This window comes from Lissotriton vulgaris, chromosome 7, assembly GCF_964263255.1.
Source record: "Lissotriton vulgaris chromosome 7, aLisVul1.2, whole genome shotgun sequence".
Taxonomy (NCBI): Eukaryota; Metazoa; Chordata; class Amphibia; order Caudata; family Salamandridae; genus Lissotriton; species Lissotriton vulgaris.
Genome location: NC_141695.1, coordinates 553,975,752 through 554,002,102, shown reverse-complemented (window position 1 = coordinate 554,002,102; position 26,351 = coordinate 553,975,752). Strand labels below are relative to the sequence as shown.

Below are 26,351 nucleotides of genomic sequence, written 5' to 3'. Positions count from 1 at the left end.
GGGGGATAGGGGACATCCCTGCCTCGTGCCCCTACAGATAGGAATAGGGTAGGTAACCAAAGTGCCAATCCGGATGCGATCCGTGGGTGAAGAGTACAACGTCGCCAGCAGCTGAAGGAATAGCGTCCCAACCCCCATTCGGCCAAGAACCTGCCGCAGAAAAGGCCACTCAACGGAGTCGAAGGCCTTCTCCATGTCAAGGAATACAGCCACCGCAGGGACCTCCGGGCGTGTGTGCTGCATGGCAGTAAATACCGTCCTAAGGTTGTAGGTAAGGTTTCGACCGAGCACAAAGCCGGCCTGCTCTGGAGCGACCAGCGTGGTCACCAAAGGGCTAAGGCGGTTGGCGATAAGTTTCGCCAGGATCTTTGTATCAACATTCAACAGCGATAAGGGCAGGTAGGAGGCGCATTCCCCTGGGGGTTTCCCAGGTTTTAGGATTGCTATCAGTATTGCCTTGCGCATTGTAGGTGGCATCACTCCTGAGGGGCAGATGTCCTCAAATAGTTTTAGTAACTGCGGAATCAGCAGGTCTGAGAATGCCTTATAAAAGGCAACAGTGAGGCCATCACTACCCGAAGCGCTGCTTGCCTTCATACCCGACAGGGCCCAAACAATCTCCTTTCGTTCAATTGGGCAAGCCAGGAATTCCCGATGCAGGTTTGTCAGCCACGGGAGCTCTATATGAGTCAAATAATCTAGGATGCGTTCCTCCGGGGCGTGACCTCGGAAGGCATACAAAGTCGCATAGTACTCCCGAAACTTCTCCGCCACTTGAGCGTCGGTAAGCGGCGGATCCGACGGCGCATCTCTCACGTCCGGGATCGTCACTGTTCTGTCTCTGTCGAACCAAATTAGCCAGCACCATCCCGGGGCGCTCCCCCTCCCCATAAGATCTGGCCGTGGCGTATTTCCCCAGATGTTTAAGTTCCGCATCCGCTTCATCGTGGTATTCGCGTAGCGTCTGAGCAAGCTCTTGCGTCAGCACTTCGATCCAGTCAGTTAATCGCCGAGCCTCCAGCTCCATGAGTTTTGCCTCTAATCTCTTAAACGATTTCGGATCGATTTGAGCACTCCAGCGTGTTTAGATATTGTGATCCCCTGATATACGCCTTGTAGGCTTCCTATACTGTCTGGTATGATTCCACCGAACCAACATTTGTTTAAAAAAACAACTCTATAGACGAGGCCAAGTCCTCCCTGAAGGCGTCCTCAAGCAAGGAATAAGAAGGAAAAGGACACATGAACGGTGGAATACGTTTCTTGGGCGATTCCATGGTTAGTAAAAGCACCGAGCGGTCGGAGTAAGTACGAGGCAATATAGCACAAGCACGGACGTGTTGGAGTAAATGATAGGAGGCCAGCCAATAATCAATTCTAGTATTTCTAGTAATTCTAGTATCACATTAATCCGCTCCGTGTGGAGCGGAGTAATGTGTATAGCATCCCTGAGTTGGGTGCCTGTGCCTCCATATGTTGCCCAGGTCCAGACTTGCCATCAATGACTCGAGTGCTCCGGCCAAGGCCGAAGTGCGTCTGTCAGGGCCATCTTCGGACACCTAGTCAGATTGAAATCACCCCCCCATAGGACAGAACCCTGTGTGTGTAGTTGGGTTTTGGCCGCAAGTGACTTATAGAAGGCAGGGTGGTCAAAGTTAGGGCCGTAAATATTCAGTATACAGATCTTCAGGCCTTTACCACAGCATTTGGAGATAGTGAAGCATCCCTCCCCATCCGTCTCTAAAGGTGTCAGAGTCAATGAGGCTTTTGGGTTAACCCAAGTTAGGACCCCCCTAGCATTTGAGGAAAAACACGCTGAGTGAATGTTACCTAGGAGACCCCTAGTACATAGGATTGGGCTGTCCGGTCATAGGTGGGTCTCTTGCAGAAGCGCAACGTCCACATTATGCCTGGTGAGATAGAGCAGGACCTTCTGGGCCTTGTGGTGATCGTTAAGCCCCCGCACATTCCATGTTAACAGCACTAGCGAGTCTAGGGGTTCCCTGTGCTGGACAGTCAGAGGGTCAGTAGTAGGTATATGTGTCATGGTGTGATTGCACAAATATATGTGTCCAGAGCATGCTTTGCCTTACCAGGGTCTTCATGCCAACGAAAACAACAATAATCAACAAGGAGACAATCCCCCCAACTAGGCTTAAATTCACTCCCCCCCCCCCCTCCCGCCCAAAAAAAAGTCCCTCGCTTGTCCAGCACCAACATTGCCCCCAAACCCTCCCACGGCTGCCCAACACCAACTTGGCCGCGGAATCCTCCCTTCCCCAACGAAGCCAAACCCCCCCCCAACTCTCAGTAACAAGAAACAGTTCACCAGTGTAAGTCACGCTGGGGAGGAGGTAGCTTGGAGTAAACAACATCACTGATCTCATCAATAAATAGCCTCCCCCTCCAGCCTCCCCAGACGTAGAGCATTTCAGCCGCGCTGCAGCACTGAAGTATATGGACTCCTGAATCTATTAAGGTGGTAACCAATAGGTCAATGTATCCAGGAGGGACAACCCTTCCACCGCCCGGATCCCAGCGGGGAATCACAGTGGGAACCACACCACCCCACTTGGGGAGACACATCCAAAGAGAATAGCAACCATTATGTCAGTAGTATGAACTGTGAAATCCCCCTTGCCGCCACCACCAAGATCCCGCTCATATTACATCAATTAGGATACAAATAAAGTATAGTGGGGCCCCAGTGGGGAGAAGACCCGTTCCCAAGAAGGTACGTAAGAGCACATAACATAACAACAGTCCCATCCAGTACTTAGCAGTAGGAGAGAGGTGATTAGTCTAGTCTTGCTCATCCAGGGTGCCTCCCACTGCCTCATTCAGTAGCTCCTTCTCGGGAGAGGGTCGTGGCTTCCTCCGCCATTCCTTAAGGGCCTTCTGGAGCGCCTTAGGGTCAGTGAAGATCAGTGAGCGCCCCTGACGGTTGACCGTTTCGCCGAGTACAGCATTGCGTAGTCGGCCCCATGTCGCCTAGCTGCCGTTTCATAGGTATTAACTGTCGTCTCGCCTCTTGAACTCTGGCTGTGAAGTCCGGAAATATCGATATAGCCGATCCCTCATATTGGACCGGTTGTTTCTCCCTGGCGAGTCTGAGAGCCGTATCCCTGTCCCTGTAATTTAACAATTTTGCGATTATGGGTCGGGGTGGAGTACCCGCCTTTGGTCTCGGGCCCAGGGAACGGTGAGCCCTCTCAAACACGAACACACCAGAGAAGGCGGTATCCCCCAATAAGGTCTGCAAAAAACGTTCAATGAAGAGCGCCATATTCCCTGTATGGGTATTTTCCGGAAGGCCGGTGATACGGAGATTGCATCTTGTCCTGGAGGACCTAAAGGACCCTGCCCAACTGCTTGTGTTCAGAGTCCAGGGTGGTGTAGGCCTCCTCGACCTCAGTCAGTCTCCTTTCGGACATGTCAATGCTTTCCGCATGTTTGTCTAATCTCTCAGCCATGCGGTCCATCCTATAGATAAGTGCGTCCAACTTCGTTCACAAGCTCTTCTCCATTGCAATCAATAGCCCGCAAATGTCCTGTTGCTGAGTTTCTCCAGCCTGGTCCAACCCACTGGCCCCATCCCCCATCCCCCAGGGGAGACTCAATTGCTTTAGATTTCTTCGGATCGAACGATATCTTCGACTGAGTCCTGTCCACTCGCCCCATGGTGGCAGCGCCAACAGCCTCCAGGCCCGAGATGTGACTCGAGAGATCAGGGGGGGGGGGGCGCAAGCAGTAGCACCCCAGAGCAGGTAGATTCTGCACCCCGATCCACTCCTCCTGTGGCGGCTACTCTGTTATGACCAAATGTGGGGTAGAGCAAGCCAATGGGAAGTCACCCCTGCAACTCCCCCGTGCGTCCAGCGTAGACCCTCAAGACGGTATCACACAACTCCCCAGGTCAGTCCGTACCAGACACCGCCTCGTCTGCAGAACTGTCCCTCGTGGGAAAATGGAGCACCCCACCTCCTGGACAGCACCGGCTCCGTCCTCCCTCACTTCGCACCACACAATCACTGTGGTGCAAGCTGCCCCCAGTCGGCGAGGGAATCCTCAGGCAGCGCTGCACTCAGGGCAAAGGGACCTCAGAACTGGATCACCCCATCCACCAGGCAGATTTATGGGCATGGACCTTCTCAGATATTCATGGAGGGGGGCCAAAACGAGCTCATGTGGCCCCCCGGGACAGATGGTAGTTGCGGCCCCGGAATGGCGAGCCCAGCCACGTCAGAGAATCTGAGGGGATGCGCCTGCAGTATTCTGGCCGCTATGCTACATTCCCGGGAGCGCCCGCCAATCTCCGCCAGGATAGTAGGTAGGGCCGGGCCGCTCCTCGCAAGACTGTGGAAACCGGGCCGTTGCCCGCCGCACCCAGGCGCACCGGAATAGCCGCTCCCTCAGCAGGCGGTGCAGCTCCCGCAGGGCAGGCCTCAGGATTCGCGCGAGCCCACCCCCCGGGTCTCACGTAGAGCACGCTCCTCACCTCTCGGCACTCGTTCCGGCCAGCGGCAGCAGCGGGTCACTTCCACGTCGCAGAGCGCAGCATCGACGGCGGACACCCGCCCCGAACTCCAAAGGACGGGCTCGGTACCGGCGTGTCTAAACACTCCGCGCTCATCTCTGAGGCAGCCCCACGAGGCAGCCGCAGTCCTGTCGTACTCGCCGCCTCCGTTTGTGCAGCAAATGGGAAACATGTAGGCGATCTGTTTTTGTCCTTGTGGGGTCCGCAATGATTTAAGGGCACAGTCCCCAGGTGCAGGTCAGGATAACTAAGCGCGACATACAGGATTCTTACGGGATAGTGCTGTGAAGCGGGTTCCTTGCCCTTCCTGGTGTTGCTGTATGCCGCTGGTGCGTTTTCTTGGGTGGCTGCGGCATTGGGCGGTGTTCTGCCTCTAGTTTGCTGTTGGTCTGGTCCTCTGTCTGTCTGGTGTCCAGAAGGGTTATTTTCCAGTGTTAACGACTTGGTTCGTCCTACATGTTTCTCCTCTTGTTTACTGACTGGTTGCTGGTTGGCACTCAGCGGTGCCCGCCGGTTATTCTGGTCCACGGCCGAGGGCCTTGGAGTGAGGCCTGCCGCCCCTGCTTCTGGTTTTCCGGGAGCTTTGTGGGTCTATGTTTTTCTCTTCCACCCGCCTTATTACTGAGGCTCTGTTCGTTCTGTCCTATTGACATCCAGCTGTGATGAGTTTGGCCGCCCTCTTCACTGGGTGTGTTCCCAGTGGAGGGCTCTTGCCTTAGTTTCTGCTCTTCTCCTTGGAGTCTCTGGGTTGCTCTTCTTCTTTGATACCCCCTCTGCGTTGCCTGTAACAGGGGCTTTTGGTGGCGATCCCTGGTCCTTTAGTTGCTGGCTTTCTTATGCAGTGCCTATACCGGGGGCTTCCTCCGGACGTCCCTGGTACATTGGCTGCTGGCCTCTTTTCGTATTGCCTTTACCTGGGGCTTCTGATGAAGGTCCCGGGTACATTGGCTACTGGTCTCCTTTCGTCTTGCCTGTACCTGGGGCTTCCGGTGGAGGTCCCTGGTACATTGGCTGATGGTCTCCTTTCGTATTGCCCTTCCTTCTCCTGCTTGGTGAGGGGGGGGGGCTGTCGCTTGTCGTGGTGACTGTAGAAGAGTAGGACCTGCTTCTTATGGTACCCCCACTTTTTGCTGTGATTCCCTGGTTTTTCGACATTAGTGTGGCTGTGGGCCTGCTAATCAAACCCACAGCCCAGCTGTTCTCTCTCTAAATTGATACCATGTACTTTAATTACATACCTAATTGGGAATTAGGTCACCTTTGTGAACCCCTTTATAGTGTAGCATAGGTACCCAGGGCATAGGTGCATCCAAGGCCTACCAGGGGCTGCAGCATGTATTATGCCACCCCTGGCTGGCCTTCCAAACTGACACCACAGGCTGATCTCTCAGCTTTGGCAAGGTGGTGTAATCACCCCTTGCTTAGATATAGTATACCTATAATATATATAAGATATATATACCTATAAGTCACTCCTATGGCAGGCCTTGACAATCCTGAAGGCAGAGTGCTTAGTTTTATGTGAGAGGTTGCTCTAGCATGAGCTGAGCCCTTCTGCAGCTTTCGGAACCATGTCCTTATAGCTGTTCTATTATATAGCCATACTATATACTCTTAAGTGCATTATAATCCTCGCGGTTAATGCTAACTTTTGTTTGGATTTATCAAAACATGTCGTGTAAGGGGTCAAACACTTTGGAATACTACCCCCTGCCAGTTCTGGCGGCGGGGGTAGCATTCCACCCTTCTAGAGGGAGAAGACATGTACTTCCTGCTTTACCCAGTTAAAGTTAAACAGAGCCTCAGCATCACAAAATGGAAGCTGCTGCCATGCTATATGCATAGCCCGGTTCAAACCAGTTGCTGGGGCACTCCAGCCCCAGCTCTGGCGCGAAACTGGACAAAGGGGAAGGGGTGTAACCACCCCCTTCCCAGGTTTCACCCATAGGAGGGACCTAGGAGGTAATCCAGCCCCTTACATTAGTATAAAGATAGGAGATGAGTCTAGAGACATTAGATTATCCTGGACTGAAACTCTGAAACGATACTCTTGGACCTTCGACGTTCTATACCGACTAGAACACTGAAGACATCTCCCTTGTGGTCAAAGAGTGACCACCCTGTGCAAACAGGCACCACCAGTAACTTGCCGGTTTGCTTTATAGACGCTCCCGCCGGAACCTTAAGACTCAGCGACTCAGGAACTGGACTTCCAGACTTCTCCGACCCACATCCACAGCAAAGCTGAGACCCGTGGCGGACACGAGAGATGTGGGACCGGACACCCTAGACTACCTGCTCTTTGCTAACCCTGCAGCTTCAGAGGCATCCTCGAAGTTGTGCATTGGGGTTTGAGAAGCCCCAGACCCGAGCAGCATTTGCACCGAAGCTCAGCCCTCCCCACTCCACGAGTGCCGCGTGGGGCCTGCTCCTGCATTTCAGCTCGACGTGTCTTCCCAGTTGCTAGCCCATTGGCTAGTGAGCCCTCCGAAGACTTCCTTTTGAAACTACACCGCTTGCCTGTTTGCTCCAGGCTTACTCCAGCTTCCCTGCGAAGGAGAAGCTTCCCAGACCATGCTGGTCTGAACTGAAGCCAATCTTCCTTTCCTGCGTGGATTGCGTTTGCCTAGGCTTGTTGGGTTCAATCTGGATACCGACACCGCAGTCAACTACATTCTTCGTGGGACAGCTCGAATCCAGCTCCTAGTCATCGACGCCTCCTGGTCCTCGTGCAGCAGTGACAAGCTTCACCTTCTTCACCTGAAACACTCGTCATCGCCTGGTTCCTTCCTGGTCACTGGCTAGTGACCCAGACTCTGTCCCCTCTGCTTTTAGGTTCTTCATATCTTCGATCCACCCTTGGATCCACCGGGTTCTTTTCTCCTGGTCGCCTGCAGCACTTCTTTGCAGCTCTCCATAGGAAACAGCGACAAAACCCGACACGAAAGAACACCTATGCACCCGGCTTCCCTGGGTGAGGTAACTCAAGTACTCCGGTGCTCCCGTGGGTGTTGACTCGAAGTGTCCTAGTTTAAAAGGGTTTTACCATAGTCCATCCGGAAGTGTCCTTAATCTACTACTTTGTAACTTTTACGTTCCCATTATAACTCTATGGTAACTCGAGACTGTGTTTAGACACTGCACGCGTCTCCCGTGGGCCTCCTACTTCCAATCCCTTGGTTGTTCAGTGTAGCCCCAGCGATTCCCTAGGCTCTAGGCTTATTCACTATTCCTGAAGTGATTCTTATACCACTTACTTAGTATATGGTTCTTGAGGCCCCTAGGGCAGAATTGTATTTGTGCAACTTAAAGTATGCTTATTGAGTAACTTGTGATGTATCTCAATCTCTGACCTCATGAAGAGTTCAGATGGGTTGCCTTAATAATAAATACATATATATTTTGATATATACCTTGTGTGGTGTCCTTTCATTTGGTATTCAAGGGATTATAATTGGTAAAACAGCTTGCTTCACATGCTCTCTGAAGTTTTAGCCTAAGACTGCTGGTCCTTGCTACCACTAGGATAGCTGATCTATAAGGTTGACTTTACAACCACCATCATAAGGGTCGTTTAGACTGGTGCAAGGTGCCCACTAGAATAGTGGACATCATATACCAGGCTAACTTCTCACAGTGACACATTCCCTGTGGAGCGGTGTTCTCCGCGGCGCTGCAGTTCTAGTCTGCTTGAGGAGGGAGCAAGGGGGGGACTGGGCTCTTTCCCCTGTCCCTGTGGCTCATCTCCTGTTGGGGAGGACTGGGTTGTTTCCCTCTCCTGGCAATTATTTTCCCTGTCGAGGTCCCTGGTTCGCCTGGACTGGGGAGGTCCTCTCGCAGACCCTCCTTCCCCTTGGGTATTGTAGGGTATCTATTCTATGTTAAGCAATCTGCGGCTAGTAGTCTCTATCAGATATATACGACTTACTTACCTTTGGTAACAATGTATCTGGTAGAGACGATTCTTGTGGCAGATTACTTCACAACCTGTCCTTTCTCCCCGTTCTGCTAGGGCCCTGTTGGTCTTCTGCACTCGCCTGCCTCTCGGTGGTTGCCTTTTGCGAGTGTCTTTCTTACTCCCTCCTTCGGGGGATGCTCGCCTTGTTGTTGTTCCATTCTGGACTTAATAGGCACTTCTGCGCCCCTGCACTCTGGTCTCCAGTGTGGGGTTCTCTCGGGCTTCTTCTTCTTCTTTGATTTGTTGCTTGCACTTCTGCCTTTGGCAGTCCTTGGGGTTGAGGTGCCTTGGCTGGTCTCGACTTAGGCGTTCGGGAGACTTTCTCCCTGCTGGTGATGTCTGCGGTTGAATGGTCATTGCTCTCCGTTCTGGCCTTGGTGTCCCTTTATGTTCCGGGCAGGGGCTGCAGACTTCTTGGTCTGCTGTGTATTTTCACATGCTTCTGCCCTGGGGAGGCTGTTGCATTTGTTTTCAGGATTGCTTTCCAGTAGCAGTGCCCTGTTCTTTCATTCCGGATCTTGGTGCCTCAGTACCTGGCTCTATTCTGGATGGTTCTGTTCCTCACCATTGTTTCTTTCCCTTCTGTTTAGCTGGGCTTTTTCACACACTGTTCCACTATTCTCACAGTTTTTGTTAGTGATGGCTTCGCGTTGTGGCGTGGAAAAGTTCTCCAAAGAAAACTGGCGTAGGCGCACCAGCGTGGGACTTGTATATCCTCGCTGACGTCACGGACGCGGAGGACGTCGTGGCAGAGTTGCATGGTGCCGTCCCCCCGACGCACAGGGATGCTGTGGCAAAGAGTTTTCCAGATCCAGTCTCACGCCTGGGGATAATTCTACGTTAAGGAATCTGCAGCTAGAATCGTCTCTACCAGATACATCGTTACCGAAGGTAAGTAACTCTTACTTCTGGATCTCAGGGAATTAAACCAATATATACTGTCTGAGCACTTTCACATGGTAACCCTTCAATAGGTACTTCCACTTTTACAGAAGGGAGATTTTATGTCTACGGTAGACTTAAAAGACACATATTTTAATGTTCCAATTCATCCAGCTCATCGCAAATACCTCCGATTCTTGATAGCAGGCAAACATTACCAATTCAAAGTACTCCCGTTTAGAGTGACTACTGCTCCCATCCCAGAGTATTTACCAAATGCCTGGCAGCAGTCGCAGCTCATCTCAGAAGACAACATATTCACGTCTTCCCCTACCTAGACGATTGGCTCATCAAAGCCAACACTTATCAAAACTGTTTACGATACACTCACACCACAATAGACCTACTTCATCAGCTGGGCCTTATGGTCAGTGCACAGAAATCTCACCTGAATCTTTCACAGATGCAATCTTACCTAGTGGCCACCCTAAACATTATCAAAGCTCTAGCCTCTCCAAATGTAGCCAGAATTCCCAACATTCAGTCTATGATACTACAGTTTCAATCCAACCAAACATTACCAGCCAGAGTGTTCATGCAACTACTGGGAATGATGGCGTCTTGCATCACAATTGTACCCCATGCAAGACTCCAAATGCGTCCCCTACTAGAGTGCCTAGCACATCGGTGGAATCAGTCCCAGGATCAATTAACCGATCTAGTGTTGGTAGACGGCCGCACCCATCGCTCTCTGCAGTGGCGGAACCCTCAAAATGTATAATAAGGACAGCCTTTTATCTACCCTATTCCTCAGATCGTGCTCTCAACAGACGCATCTCTAACAGGTCGGGGTGTCCATCTCCAAGATTACACAATACAAGGTCTAAGGAGCTACAAGCACAAACGCCTCCACATCAACTATCTAGAGCTTCTAGCAGTCTTTTAGCGCTCAAAGCTTTTCAAAATCACCTGATAGGCAAAGCTGTCCTAGTCCGACAGACAACATGACAGCAATGTACTATGTACAAAAACCATGGGATTAAGGGGGAGGTGCACACTCTCCAACTGTCACACCTCTCTCAAGCCATTTGGAATTGGGGAATCCATTACTGGATTTAACTTGTGGCAGGACACCGTCTAGGGGTAAACAATCAGATTGCCGACCTTCTCAGCAGAAAGAGGCAGCAAATTTACGAGTGGGAACTCCATCCCCAAGTTCTCCTTCCATACTACCAACAATGGGGATTCACACAAATAGACTTGTTCGCCACAGTCGACAACGCAAAATGCTCGAACTTCGGCTCCAGGTTACCACACCCACTCTCAAAAGGCAATGCCCTGTAGATGAACTGGTCAGGGATATTTGCCTATGCTTTTCTGCCTCTACCACGTATTCTGTGTCTAGTTCAGAAGCTCATGCAAACATTCCTCACACTAATTCTAGTAGCTCCCACATGGGCCCGTCAACGATGGTACACCACCCTGTTGGAGCTCTCAGTAGTTCCACATCAGAAGCTGCATCTCACTTCCAGGCTACGCACGCAGAACTATGGAGAAATTAGACATCGAAATCCCAAAGAACTTAATTTAGCGATCTGGATCCTGAAGTCCTAGAGTTTGGTTAATTAAATCTACCAACAGACTGTATGACTATTCTAAAAGACGCAATAAAGCCTACTACCAGAGCTTGTTATGCAGCAAAGTGGAAAAGATGTGTTATCTACTGTAATAAGAACAAAATCAATCCTCTGGATGCTTCTATACAAAATATTTTCCATTACCTGTTACACTTACAGCAAACTAGACTGGCTTGCACCTTGCAGCGGTAGCTGCATATATTCAGAACAGGCAGCATTTATCACTATTTAAAATTCCAGTGATCAAAGCCTTTATCGAAGGCTTGAAAAGGGTAATACCACCAAGAATTCCCCCGTGCCAGAATTGAATCTTAACATTGTTCTCACAAGGCTTATGGATCCACCTTTTGAACCATTGCACAATTGTCTTTTGCAGTTTCTTTCAAGGAAAGTTGCTTCCCTCATTGTAATCACTTCATTAAGGAGAGTTGGTGAGCTACAGGCATTAACCTTGGAAGAAACCTTCTTTCAGCTCCACAAAGACCGGGTAGTTCTTTGCACCAACCCTAAATTTCTTCCCAAAGTGGTTTCTGCTTTTCATATAAACCAATCAGTTTAGTTGCGTGTTTTTCCTCAACCTGGTTCTGTAGCAGAATGATCTCTTCACATACTTGATGTCAAAAGAGCCTTATTGTACTTCATAGATAGAACCAAAAATTTTTGCAAAACAACTGTTTGTTGAATTTGCTCCACCTCACAAAGGCAATCCCATCTGGCATTTCAAGATGGATTGTTAAATGCATTCAACCATGCTATGCAAAAGCTAAAAGAACTTTATCCATACCCCGTAGAGCGCATTCCACTCCCAAATATGAGGCTACTATGGCCTTTTTAGGTAACATTCCTGTAGCTGGCATACGTAATGCACCTACATGGTCTACACCACACACATTTATCAAACACTATTGTGTAGGTGTGTTAGCACAACAACAAACTAATTTAGGCCAAGCAGTACTTAAAACACTGTTTCAAACAACTGCAACATCTACGGGTTAGCCACTGGTTTACGAGTATACTGCTTTGTAGTCTATGCAAAGCATGTGTATCTACAGCACACATGCCTTGCACGGGTTATGATACTTACCCATTAAGCATCTGTTCTTGGTATGTAGAGCTGTAGATTCACATGTGCCCACCCGCCTCCCCGGGCACCTGTAGTTGTTGCAGTGCTTCATTATATATTCATATGCATGGACAGCTCTATACCATTCTTACTTACTCCATTCTCACCCTCTTGTGGGAAAACAATCTAACAATGGAGTTGATGCCCAGGCGCACTATCACCGAAAGGAGGAGTCACCTTACCTCATGACTAGAAAAACAATTTGCAAACATCCGGACCCAACACTAGATGGCAGGAGTATGCAAAGCATGTGAACCTACAGCTCTACATGCCAAGAACAGATGCTTACTGGGTACGTAACATAATCCTTTAAATAATTTATTTTGAAAGCTCCATCTAGAGTATATGATATGAGTTGTTAGGACACAGAATATAAACAATAAAGCAGTGAGGAAATGAACCAATACTGTGACCAGAATGAAATATTCTAGCACGATTATTTATATTTTTAGCATTAACACCCTCTTTCCCTAATTCTAGACACAATACTAGCTATAGCATATTAAAAAATACCTCCATACCTGATTCAGAACAGGTCTTATTGTTCTGTCTGAATAGCAATTGTGCTAATTCCGGCACAGCCTAGCTGTGTGCATCAAAGAATAATACACCAACTGAAGCAGCTGGTGAAGGCTACTTTTCCATTGTAGATCAACCTTCAATTGCAGTAGGTGCTGAAGTTGTCTGTTCTGTCTTGATAGTGCTGGCGCTGTTAAGATCTCCTCTCTGATGCCCAGCCCTGTGAAGGCTATTTGAATAAACAATCAATAATAAGTAGCACAATGCACTTTCAGCTATTTCGAATTCTAAAACCATGTTCTTTAAGGAAAACAAACATAGCACACATTCACTAATCTCTAATCCTAGAAGCTGTTTTTATTTAAAATGGATAACGATGATCTGCTTCAGCAGAAATGATTAACTATCATGAATGTATTTGCATAAGCTTGATTATCATATTTGAATGTAACTATTGCATCAATGAAATCACAGTTGTACATTTCCTGATCATTTACCTAACAAACATTCTGTATCAAAATAAAAGGTCTTCGATGGCAAAGAATAGAGAGTAGAACAGTAGTCTTCGCCTTTAATTCGTGGTAGGAATATCTCTGGATTTAAGCTGAATGGATGTATTAGATTTTGCTTATTAGTGATAAGTGTAAGTGCTTATGGGATCATTGTAACACTACTTAAAAATATTCATGAATGATTAAAGTTATTGCCTTATTTAGTACTTTGTACTCATTTTTAGTGCTTTTTTGTAACTACATTTGTATATTGTTTTACCACCAAAGTCCAAGTATTTATAATATGCAAATTCAAATAAATGTTTGCTTAAATAAATAATTGGTTGCAATGAGGAAAAACTCTTTTTCTAAATTGAAATCGCTGCCACTTTTCCAAAGGTAAAAACTCATCAGCTTTTCATTCAAAAATGTTTTTGCTTCACATGATTGTTTTTTTCTATTTCTGTTTGTAGAAACAGAGATTTTCAGGAGGTGACATTGGAGCATAATGGGGACACAGTCTTAAGATTTGCAGCTGCATATGGTTTCAGGAACATCCAGAACATGGTGCTTAAACTAAAGAAGGGGAAGTTCCCCTATCACTTTGTTGAGGTTCTCGCTTGCCCAGGAGGTAAGAGCATGACATTAAGCAGCATTCTTCTCCAGAAGGGTGTACATTTCCAACCTTGACCTTTTGATGCAAAATACTACATTTTTCAGATTACTTGTAGTCGATGTAGTGCAACCAGTCAGCAATATGTGTTGTAATAATAATTAACATATTTTTCGTTTGAACATATATCCGTGGTCTTAGTCTTTGTTAGAACTGGCTATTTCTGGTAGGCTAAGGCTGATGCCAAAGCCAGGCAGAAACCACCATTCTAGTCAGGGCAAGGAAGTCACACGCCAAGATAACCCCTGCTCACCCCCTTGGTAGCTTGGCACAAGCAGTAAGGCTAAACTCGGAGGCAATGTGTAAAGCATTTGCGCCAGCACACAACAGCAACAACATACTAGGCACACCACAAAAGGAACTCCACACAAGGTTATATTAAAATAACTTTTGTATTGTAAACACACATCAGATAGTATCACACAAAATACATGGTGCCAACTGGCACGGGCAATATTCACAAGGGATTATGTACAGGACAGGGCCACATGGGCCACTGTCAGAATCAGAAATAGCACTTTTAGAACTTAGAATAAGTATAGCACAAGATAACAGTTATAAATCACATCCAGTAACTACTGGGAACAGGTACCAGGACCTCACTAGGACCACCTGTACTAAAAAGAACAACCACCTAAGAATAAAATACATTTAGGGGTATAAACAATAACACATTACCCATGATGCATGAAATACATTCAGAGGAGTAGTAAAGGAAAAACCGATGATGCCTAAAACATTCAGAGGTGTAAGGACAACCACCTAAGTATCACACAGCGTTTAGGGGTCTAAGAAGCAACACATTACCCATGATGCATAAATATACATTCAGAGGAGTAGTAAAGAGAAACACATGATGCATAAAACTACACATTCAGCGGTGTTCAGAACAAAGCACATGATGCAATAAACTACATTCAGAGGTGCAGCGCAAGAAGACACATGATGCCTAAAACATTCAGAGGTGCAGCGCAGGGAAAGAAAGGAAGACACATGATGCATAGAAATACATTCAGAGGTGCACAACAACTCAATAGCGCAAAAACACACAGTAGGCAGTTACCATCCTAGACATAGCAGATAACCGCATTGCGCACAACTTACTTAAGCCACCACCTGTGGCAGTCCCTAGGCCAACTGGCCTTGTTGGGGCTCAGACGCCTTGTGTCCAAATGTCAGGGCGCGCTGCCAAGCAGCGCCAGTCAGGGTGCGCCACTGGCGCAAAACCTAAACGTTGCAGGTGCCCACTACTTGCTGGGCACCTGAGGACAATCACAAAACCTAAACGATGCAGCTGCCCACTAATTGCTGGGCAGCTGTGACAGGCCGGGCACCACTGTGCCCCCTCTGTCCCACACAGGGACTCTCTCTCCAATTGCGCCTAAACGGTGCAGCTGCCCACTAATTGCTGGGCAGCTGGAGAACTTCAAAACTGCGCCAGGGCCCTCACTGACCCTTAGGCGCAAACTACGCCACTGCTGCAGCCACACAGGCTCTGAAACCAGACACTGCGCACGTTAAAGCCACTCAGGCTCTAAAACAATTGTGGGGCGTTGGAGCCATCTGGCTCTAAAAACAACTGTGCCCCCTTTAGCCTCTGGGCTTTACACAAAGAAATGCCCCCTCAGAGCCTTCTCAAGGCTCTACAACGTTGCAGCGGCCCGCTCCCAATCGGGGCCGCCCTGACTCTGTGCCTCTCAACACGAAATGGCCCTCGAGCCTCGCTGGGCTCGTAAATCTAGGGCCTCCGTGGCTCTAAACACAAAATGGAGCGGGGAGCCTCTCAGGGCTCTACACACGTTGGGGCGAACCACTGCCAACCGGGGCCGCCCTGGAAGCCCTCGTGGCTTCACACGAACAAGGAGCGCGAGCTCGCGCTACTGGGGGGGCGGACACCGACAATGTGTCCCGGCGCCCCTCCCTTTCTTCTGCCCCACTCACCGGTTGCTGTCGATCGGTGGCTCTCCTCACTCGAGGCTCTCCCTCCATTCAGGGAGCCTCGCGCCGGACTTCTCTCTCTCGCCGGGGCTCTCTCCGCACACGGGAGCCCCAGCATCAGGCCACGCTTCCTCCTCTCTTTCCGGGGCTCCCTCCAGATCACGGGAGCCCCAGGCAGCCATTTCCGCTCTCCGCCTCTTTTCCGCCGTCGGCCTCCCTCATGGCGGCCTCAGCAGACACCCGGGAGCCAGCCAACTGCAGTGCGGCTCCCGGGACGAGCCTTCGATGACGCTTGACGCCTCAGCCAATCGCTGCGCGGCTCTGCCGATGACGCGGCGGGGCTGGGGCCAATCCCAGCGCGGCGTCACTGAGGGGGCTCGTCGCTCTCCGCCAATGAGAGCGCAGATGCTTCGGTCTCTCTCGGCGATCCCCGGCCAAGGGCTCTGATGATTGTAGGCCCCGGGCAGCGGCAGAGAAAAGCTTAACACCGCAAATAAAGCGCTCTCAAGCGCTGCAGGCAATTCACAGCGCTCCCCAGCGCTGAAGGTCCAGAAAAAGCGCCCTCAAGCATTAGAAGGGAAAAATAAAGCGCTCCCAGCGCTATAGGCAACCAAAGGTCACCAGTCCAGTAAAAGTACAAGTAAAGCTCCTCTCAGGCACTAGTGCCCCCACAGTCCTTCAGGGGTGCGGAGCAAAAGGGGACCCAGCACAAGGGTCTCCCGAGAAACAGCAGGAATCCAGGGCAAAGCAAAGTCCCCCCATCAGCCCAGGCAAGGCAGAGGGGTCCCCCAGAAGTCCTCCAGGCATCCAGGGGCTGGGCAGCGCCCGCCCCTGGCAGATTCAAGTCAGCAACAAGAACATTTTGGAAGGGGACACAGCCCCTTCTTATACACAGAAAAGTCTTTGAAGTCTTTGTGTAGGCAGTGTGAGAACCAGCTAGAACTGGTTATAGGGAAGTCCTGTCAGTATCAGGGACAGAGGTGACAGTCGCCCAGCGGGGGGTGGAGCCAGCATTGTGGTTTGGCAGGCACAGCCCTTCACTATCAGGTGCCATCTCCTCCCACTTCCCTGGCAGCAGATGCTGCCTTTCATCCATGGGCTGACTCAGACAACCTCCTGGGCTCTCCAGCCCCTGTCATCCTCAAACCAGACAGTCAATCCACAAGCAGGCCCAGGCACTCCTGGACCAGGCTCACCAGCCAATCACACGCCAGACACAAATTACACAAATATGCCAACTTCTAAAAGTGGCACTTCTAGACTAGACACAATCATGCCGCATATACCATTTTGCAGCATTCAGTCTCACGAGTTCTCTCATACCAAACTCGCCCCTGCACTCCCCACACATCAGGAACTACCATGGGCATACATATTCCCCATTCATTCCTATGGGAGGACAGGTCACTCACCACACATACACAAAGAGCTCAAGCACTTTACACTGTACCACAGTGAAAAAGTGCGCAGAGGCCTAAAATCACCACCACCAGGTTCCAGAAACAGGCTAGGGAAAAGCAAAAAGTCTCTGGGTGAACCTACCAAAAAGGCCGGGTCCAACAGTCTTCAATGGATAAGCATTCCTCACTAAAAATCTAAGTTTTATATGGCTCTGACGTCATGGAAGCTAAGACTGCCACAAGTGTCTTCACAGTGTGGTGGGTGCTGCTTCATATGAGTTTGGATTTGAGGGGATGGCCATGTGTCCAGGAGCATTTCTTTAACCAAATGTTATGATTGTACTTCCTGGATGCCTGAAATTAATATGCATTGAACTGAATGGAATGCTGCTAGAAACTGCATTTGCAGATAAAACTCATGTATTTTGAGCAAGTAAATATAGTTCTGATAGGTACTTTAATCACAGATTCCTCACCTTAGAACAGAGGTCTTAAAACGTTTTGATGCCGAGACCCCCCTGTCAAACATTTTTAGGCATAAGGACCCCCTCCTGACAAAAAATTCTGGAATCTGGTACTCCTCATCCTCGACAACCATAAATGTCCCCAATTCCCATGGTAAAGCAATGAAACGTTTGCGCACAGAATACCTGCAACTACAGACACTCCTTGCCCCTTTTTTCTTGACCGCACTTGCGGGTTCATGTTTTCTGTTTGTGACTGCTTGCCGGTTTTTCCCTTTGTCTTCCCAATCTATGGGGGTCATTATGATGGCGGACAGACCACCACCGCCGGGCTGGCGGTGGCGGTCCTTCCGCCCTCACGAAGCACATTACCCACCACCAAATTAAGATGCCGGAGGGGAACGCGGCAGCCGGAAAGTGTGTCCGCCGTTTCACTGCCAAAGATAATCCTCCTGATTGCCCTGTGGAGGGTGCAGAGCGTCTAAAATGGTGGCGGTGCCTAGCAGGCTCTGTCCACCATATCATGATGTGGGTAAACAAAGGCCTTTCCATGGTGGCGATGCCACCATGGAAAGGCTGGCTGGGATTGGGTGTGGGGGTGGTGTCGCTGCACTGGGGGGTTCCTTTCGATGCACCAAGTGGCAGGCACCGCATGGTGCCTGCCATGTAGTGCACGGAAATGCTGTGAACGCACTTTTGACATTGCGTGCGGTGCTGCAATGTCAAAAGCTCAGGATGCGCCCACCAGTATGGCGGGCGCATCCTAATCGCAGTGGTGGGACCGCCGCATGTCTAGCGGGTGGTCCCAGCACCGCAACAATGGCGGGCGAACATCGTAATGAACCCCTATGTGTTTTCCCTCTCTTACATGTAAATATCTGGTACAGAAAAATTTGTGCTGGTATCCAAAAATAAGTGCCTATGTTCCCCACCGGTAACCACTGGCTCAAATTAAGCACTGATGCTAAACAAGTTTGGCTCTCAGGAATCAATAGCCAAAATAGAGTCACAGAACGTTGTCTCATATTTGTTGTGTTTAAGACACTGGACAAGCGCTTAATTTGTAATAAACATAAGAGTAGCGGCCCACATTTTTTCTTTGGAGTCTACAGCTAGTGCTATACTGAATGCTGTGCTTACTGATCACCAGGGATCCTAGTCTTGATTCCACTTGTTTTGTTTTTTTACCACCACCCTTCTTTCCGTGTCTCTTTAACTCACTTTTGCTGGTTTATTTTCACACTTATTTTCTCCATTTGTCACCACTTTCTATTGTCTTCCCCTTCCTCTTTTTCTTTTTCTGGGTCAGAACGTGATGAAAAACAGTCCTCAAATATTAATGCATGTGGCCACCATAGGCCATCAGTGTGGGTCAGGATTATAATTCATCCAGGGCACTCCCCAAAAAGTGGCCCACATTCCAGAATCGTTCATTGTTTTATAGATTTATATAATGTGAACTCCTTCTCTGGCAGAACAAGCATTTGTAATGCAATAGGTCTCGCATTTTAGACACTTTGACCTATTCGTATTGTAAATGAAAATGCCATTTATTTATGTGTTTACAAAACACCTGAAATAATAAAAGGTATTGTCATTTACAATACTAATAGGTCAAAGTTTCTAAAATGAGAGACCTATTGCATTGCAAATGCTTGTTTTTCTTGCTCCTTACTGGCCTTCAACACCTTCTCGGGAATAGCAAGCACTAAGTAAATATATTTACAATTAGAAGCATGCAAGAAGTGAGGCCCGGGACTGCGCGACCCCCTTAACAGGGCTCCACGGCCCCCCTGGGGGTCGCGCCCCACAGATTGAAGACCTCTGCCTTAGAATATCCCCAGGTGTCAGACTGGATATTTGCACTGATGGGTGGAGTTGTGCAACTCTTTGCTAACTCCTTACTGCTCTGAAAGTGAATGAGCAGAGCCACACATTAGTGCCACCCTTGCACGCTCCCATCAATTCCCTTATTTCCTGGCTTTCCGGTTTGAACCTGGACTATGCTTCTACCTTGTTGGTCTTCTGACAACTTCTAAAAACGATTTAACAGTGTGCTAGGGAGCAAATTCTCCACTGAAAACAACCAGATTCGAGCTGTGCCATGACTTCAGGAAGTGGGTGTGGCCATGGACCTGCCCAAAGTGTGCCTTTGGTGCCTCATCAAACAGTATTGTCAAAACCAATAAATGGAAAAGGCACAACCTATTAGCTTTGACTGTGCTCATTAGTTTTTGCATTCTGGTATATGTATGTTTGTGGGCATGTGTGGCTGTAGATACACATGCTCTTTTTTGGGTCCGGAGTTGTGCAAGTTGTTTTTATTTGAAGAAGTCTTTCGACTCCCAAGATCCAGTGACTCATCTTGGTGATATCGTGCATGGGCATCAACTCCTTTGGTAAATTGTTTTCTTTACTCTGTCAGGTACTAACATTCTGCTCCATTTTACAATCCCATTCGGTGCGATTCTTTGGTTTCCTTACTGTCTTTGAGAGTATAGTTTTTGAGCGTGCTTTTTTCCCACTTTTGCACTGCACTCGAATTTCGGAGATTTGGACTTGAATCAACCGCCCTTCAGGGCGCCATGCACATCTCTTGCCTACCTTCCGCGTGTCACCACTTCCATCGAAGATACTTTTCAAATGGAATGTACACCGCTTAGACTTTTCCTGCGCTGCCAAGTAAAATCCACGCACACTGATCAACACCTCATGTGGAACCTGTGCCTTTCGCCTACTTTGAAGCATGTAAGTTGTTTCTGTTAAAAAAAACCTTCAGGATCAAAGGGCCCTTTGGCTGGAAATGTCTCAAAGGTGCAGGAATGACACTCCCGAGATTTTTTTGGCAAAGAATACTCAGGAAAAGCCAACCGCCGAAGAAGAGGACGCTTTCTCTATTGAGGAAAGCTCCGACATAGAGCTGGATATGGACATGCATGAACTCCCATCTGGCCACTGCTTGAGTACTGTGACCCCAACCCCTCCTCCGCCATCCAAGGTCATGCTTCGGTATCGACCCAACCTTAGGTACCGACCTGGCAACCGACTCCATCTACCTTGGTGCTGAGCAAACGATACAGGTCCAAATTGAAAACATTGTACAGAAACCTTCGGAGCAGAAGGATTCCAGACCTTCAGCGGCTTACATCTCTCCTGTCTAACCCATTATGGAAAAGATGGGCATTTGTCAGAGAAACATTCAAATTCAAGAAGAAACTGGTCGAATTGTTGTCTCTCCGCCACGTAAGAGGAAATTAACATTTAAGGAGGCACTAGACATTCCTGTTCCTCTCAAAAAGAAGACTAAGGATAAATCCACCAGTTCTACCCACATTCCTCCTCCACTATCATCATTACTGCTTCAAACCCCCCTCTTTCACTACTGTCCCCATCACATGATCCACTTGATGCTTCGCCTCAAGGGTCACCACATTAAAAAAATGGGAGTTATGGGGAGGGCCATTAGAGGATCCTGACCCTTGGGATATATATGACACTGATAGCATTACTCTCAACAATCCAGATTTATATCCATTCCTCCCTTCCTGGAGATGCCACTTCCTTTAATCAGGTTATCGCTAGGGTGACAGCTTTTTATAGTGTTGAGCTGCATAAAGAACCCCTAGAGCAGGATATTCTGTTTGACACCCTCTTTTCCACTCACAAGGACGCCCACTATTTGCTCATTCTTTGTGGCATGATGAGACATGCTGAGGACATTTTCAAAGAGCCAGTCCATGCCTGAGTCATCACCCAAAAGGTCAACAAAAAATCCAAAGCGGCTCCTTCTGACCCCTTCTTTATCCGGAGTCAGGTTCCACCAGACTTCCTTGTTGTAACTACTGCTCCTAAAAGGGCAAACAGTAAGGCTATGGGGGACACTCCACCTCCTGAGAAGGAAAGTAAATGCATAGATGCAGCTGTCAAAAGGGTTGCAGCACAAGTAGCCAATCATTGGCGTATTCCCAATTAACGAGCCCTTTGGGATGAAATGGAATAACTCTTGCAGTATCTCCTCAAGGAATGTCTCAAAAGAGGCCAACAGATTGTTTCAGAAAGGCAGGCAATTACCAACAATTCCATCCGCTGTGACCTAGACGTAGCAGATACTGCAGCTAGCGGTATCAATACCTGTGTGCTTCTTAGAAGACACGCATGGTTTAGATGTTCTGCATTCAAGCCCAGCCGCGGTACGTCCATTAGGGCGTAGGGGTGTAGCCCCACTAAGCCCTGGATGCACCGTGGCACTGCAGCTAAGCGCTGGGGAGGAGGCGGGTTCTGCTGGTCTGCTGCAGCTGCGCATGAGGATTCCGGCCTGAGACTTGCCCGCGCATGCGCCTTTGCGCGAAAACCACTTTCGCCATAGAGAAGGGGTGCGGCTTCAGCCGGGCCGGGTGTACAAGGCTGCCCAGGGCGAGTGCACAGTGTGCCCCCCTATCCAATCCTGGTGCTGCATGCAGCGCCAGGATTGGCTGGTCCACCGCGCATCCAATAATGGATGTTGCGCGGTGGACCAGCCAATCCTGGTGCTGCATGCAGCACCAGGATTGGCTAGGGGGGCGCGACGTGGGTGGGGGCAGAGTGGCGCGACCCCGGGCAGGAGGAGAAGCAGACCCCTCATGTGCCATCGCCGGGAGGCGTGATGCTGCAGGTGAGCGGGTGATAAGGTAAGGCAGACTCATCTGTCTATAATTAAGTAGAACTTACTCTCTTGTCTAGGCTTCTGAGACCTCCAGAACAACAGCCTTCTGGGAAGTCTCCTACTTTTTCCCATTTGGCCAGTCAGTCTGTAGACTTGCATGACGAAGGCTTGGTGGAACTTTGCTCGGTGTCTTTAATATCAATTCTTCTGCAATTTCTGCCTAGTACAGGCACAAGCTGAATGCCAAGCCACGATTGTACTTGTTGGCAGAGGCTCATTTGCTGCAACTGAAGCCCTAAAATATCCCTAATCACCTAAATGCAAGTGAAGTTCCTTGTTCCTTGATTAAGTTTCCTACTAGCAGAGACATCCTTAACTGTTTTCCTTGAAGTAGGGATTAGCGGCGCAGCTCGTGACGGGCCGTGGGACTATGATAACAAGTTGGCAGCAGGCACGGTGGGGAAAAAAAGGGCGCTCGAGTAGCCGTCCACTTATCTAGTTTTTATTTTCCAATTCCGGAATCGGTCCTGCGGGGAATCAGAAAGCAGATGCTGCGCTTGGTCTATGGCAAGCAGGCGCATGTTGCCATAGAGACCGGATGCCCGTTTTTAAGGTGGCTACAACAAGCCTTTCGATTGTGAAAATGCAAGCCTGAGAGAATTGCAGAGTTTGAATGTGGCAGCCTGAAATTCCTAGAGGTCACGATCCACTGCTCAGCCTGACAAACTGCTTTCTCGTCTTCTCTGTGACTGCATGAGTTCTGCATTTTGCTGTCAGTCCTGCGTTATGAGCATGTTCTTGCTGCACCTGCTGCAGCCTCGGTGTGCGTGAGACTATAACATGAATATAATCTTACTTCAGCCTCCTTTGAGCACATAATGGACAAGATGATGACAAGAAATTACATAAAAATCTGACAAAACAGGTGTGAGAAGTGAAAGACAACTTTAATGGAATGTAACATTGCCTGAACCACACCAATGCAGTAGCAAAATACACACTACACTTGTTTTTCTCCTGACTTCCAGTAGCTGAGCTGTTTTTTTTGCTGTCTGTTGACTTCTGTCAGTACTATTCCAGTTTGGGCTTTGATTTGGCCTAGTTTTAAACTTTCCTTTATTATCTCTGTTAGGGGCCCCCTTCCAGTGTTTTTACCCAGGGAAAGTGAGTGTGAAGAAGTGGCCATGGTCCTTGTGAGTGCAAAAATAGGATTATTACACGTGGAGCTGGTCAATAACGCTAGTATTGGGCTACACCCCACTTATGGGCTCAGATCTTTATCAAGGGCTCATAAATTGGGTAAGGGACAATAAATATCGGTATTGACCAACTCAGAAGTCATTAATGCTATTGCTACAGCAATGTGATAACAGTGCCTGACACACTGCTTTCCCTACCCCATGTCCAGGCCTTCAACCTCTGCTCTTTGACAGATCTTAAAATGAACCGTGGAAGGAGAGCTCCCAAATCAGCCCAATGATAGCAGTTATTGACTGATTTCAGAAAAATCTGATTGGCTGGCTTGCATTGATTCCCCTGCTAGCATAGGTTTTTCTAGTCTTGTGCGCTTTATGCTTTTAACTGGGCTTCTCTCTACCGCTCAAGATCACAGCACTGTGGCTTCAGGTTTTATCCCTGGCTGCAGCACACTGTGTATGTTTTGTTTTATGAATGCCTGTGATATTTTTTTTCTGCAGCCTTTGCTTTCGCTCTTCGAAACTTGCTCGGCAGGTTGTGTTTGCTCGGATGTCATCACTGCTGGCTATATTTGAGGCTACGAAAGCCAAGGTCTACCACTGAGCGGACATTCCGACACTCTAGCTACTGGTCTTCACGAGGAAGAGGGGAGGGGAGTGGGCATGGGGATGCCGTTGAGGTTGGCTGTGCTGTGCTGTGCCTAGGAGCTGGAATCTGTTACCCAAAATGCGAGCTGGGCCTAACAAGGATGGAACAGTGAACAGGAGGAAGAGGGGAGGGCAGTGGGCATGGGGATGCTGTTGAGGTTGGCTGTGGCTGTGGTTGTGCATGTAGTGTGAGTACATGACAAACGCCTGTAGGTAAACTATGTTTCCCAACTGCTGTGCAACTTCTTCTACTCTTAGAACTGAGATTTCCATGAAAGTCTTATAGTCTGAATTCAGCACCTGAGCATAATAGGACGGAATGTATGCAGCTCTGTGGTTATACTGAATAAGCAGCTACCTCTGTTATGCCATCTATTAATTTAATAACTGCACTTTCACAATTGCTTTATTAACCTTCCTGCTTTCTCAAATTTGCTTGAAAATGCACGATTTTTCTTCTCTTTTTTTCAAAATTTTCTCGAGGGAGTGGGGGGGGACGGTAACCCCCCCCCGAATCCCCCCCCCCCTCAACCCCCCTTTTGGGGTTTGGGCTCGCTCGCTACGGTGCTGTATGCAAATCACTTTGCGCTCCACCAGTTTCAAATGTCCCACACCGCCCTTGTTCAAGCCAGAAGTCAGTCTTAAATACGCCTTTTGGTAAAGAGCACCTTTTTGAACCACATTTAGATAATACCCTTGACAAAATAAAAAAGAAAACCGTGACAGCTAAGGACATGGGAGCATTACAAACTGCCACTCCTAGAAGCTCCTTTCGTTGCTTAGGCTACACAGGTGTATATACATTCACCTTCACAGACACATCCACTTCCCAACAAAAACAAACCCAGTCCACCTACAGTAAGAGTTGTTTTAGAGTTTTCTTTAGAGGAGGGACCAACAAGGGAAGGGGCATGGATGCTTCCGCACGCAGAGCAACAACCACTGCAAAGCAATGACTACCCAAACTTACTGCCTGATCACACAACACATGTTTGGGGCAAGCTACAGTTCTTCTACCTAGTCTGGGATTCCATCACCACAGACAAATGGATCCCTGCCATCATCTAACATGGCTATTGTCTGGAGCTCATTACCACACTGCCCAAAAATTCCACCTTGTTCTAACAAGTTATCACTGGAACATTTAACACTTCTCCAAAAAGAAGTCATGGCTCTTCTTCTCAAAGGGGCCATAGAACCTGTCCAGCTTCAACAACAAGGCTCAGGGGTATATTCTCTATACATTCTGATCCACAAAAACGATGGATCGCTTAGATCAGTCTTAGATCTCAGACCTTTGAACAACTACATCCTTATTAGAACACTTCCATATGGTCACTGTACATGATGTTATTCAACTTCTCCAGCAGGGCGACTTTATGGCAACAGTAGAGCTAAAGGACACCTACTTTCATATATCATTACACCCTTTTCACTGCAAATACCCCAGATTTGATATAGTAGACAAGCACTACCAATTCAAAGTCCTTCCATTTGGGGTGACTACCCTAACTCAGGTTTTCACAAAATGTTTGACGGTGGTCGCAGCAAATCTGCGAAGACAAAATATCGATGTATTTCCATACCTTTTATGCAATCATGAAGGCCACCTCTCATAAACAATGCCAACAGCACACTCAGTTGATAGTGGACCTACTTCACAAGCTAGGGTTTACTATCAATATCCACAAGTCTCACCTTCAACCTCTGCAAGTTCAGCCTGTTATGTTATGTTATGTTAAGGTAGGCTTATAAAGCGCTCTGTCACCGAGGGTTTCCTGGCGCTGATCTAGGTGCTGAGGGGGGCAAGGGAGATTAGCTAGATTGTGGGAAGAGCCATGTTTTTAAAGATTTGCGAAATAGAATGAGTGAATTGGAGGATTTAAGCAGGGGAGGGAGAGAGTTCCAGAATTTAGGGGCCAAATGTGCGAATCTCCGGCCTCCGGATCTGCAGAGTTTGATAGAGGGGACAACCAGGAGGTGAAGGTGAGAAGATCTGAGGTTGCGTGAAGGGCAGTAGGGACTGATAAGGGATTTCAGGAAGGCAGGGCAGGGACCGGTTAAAGATTTGAAGGTGAGGCAGCCGATCTTGAAGGCTACCCTCGAAATGACAGGAAGCCAATGCAATTTGGTAAGGAGAGGTTTAGCGGATTGCCATTTCGGGATCCCGAAGGCCAATCTCGCCGCTTGGTTCTGGACGATCTGTAATCTAAAGAGCAAGGTCTTAGGCAGACCGTGGTAGA

At 48.5% G+C, this 26,351-nt stretch overlaps 1 protein-coding gene across 4 annotated transcripts in view; it reads left to right on the top strand.

Annotated features, from left to right (window-relative positions):
- The window catches only part of NARF (nuclear prelamin A recognition factor), a 398,106-nt gene that overhangs the window by 343,911 nt on the left and 27,844 nt on the right, over positions 1 to 26,351 (top strand). For all 4 annotated transcript variants that reach the window (XM_086930648.1, XM_086930650.1, XM_086930651.1 and 1 more), the window contains one exon: positions 13,621 to 13,778. In XM_086930648.1, the coding sequence (XP_086786774.1) occupies positions 13,621 to 13,778 (158 nt within the window). The remainder of the gene's footprint in view (positions 1 to 13,620; positions 13,779 to 26,351) is intronic.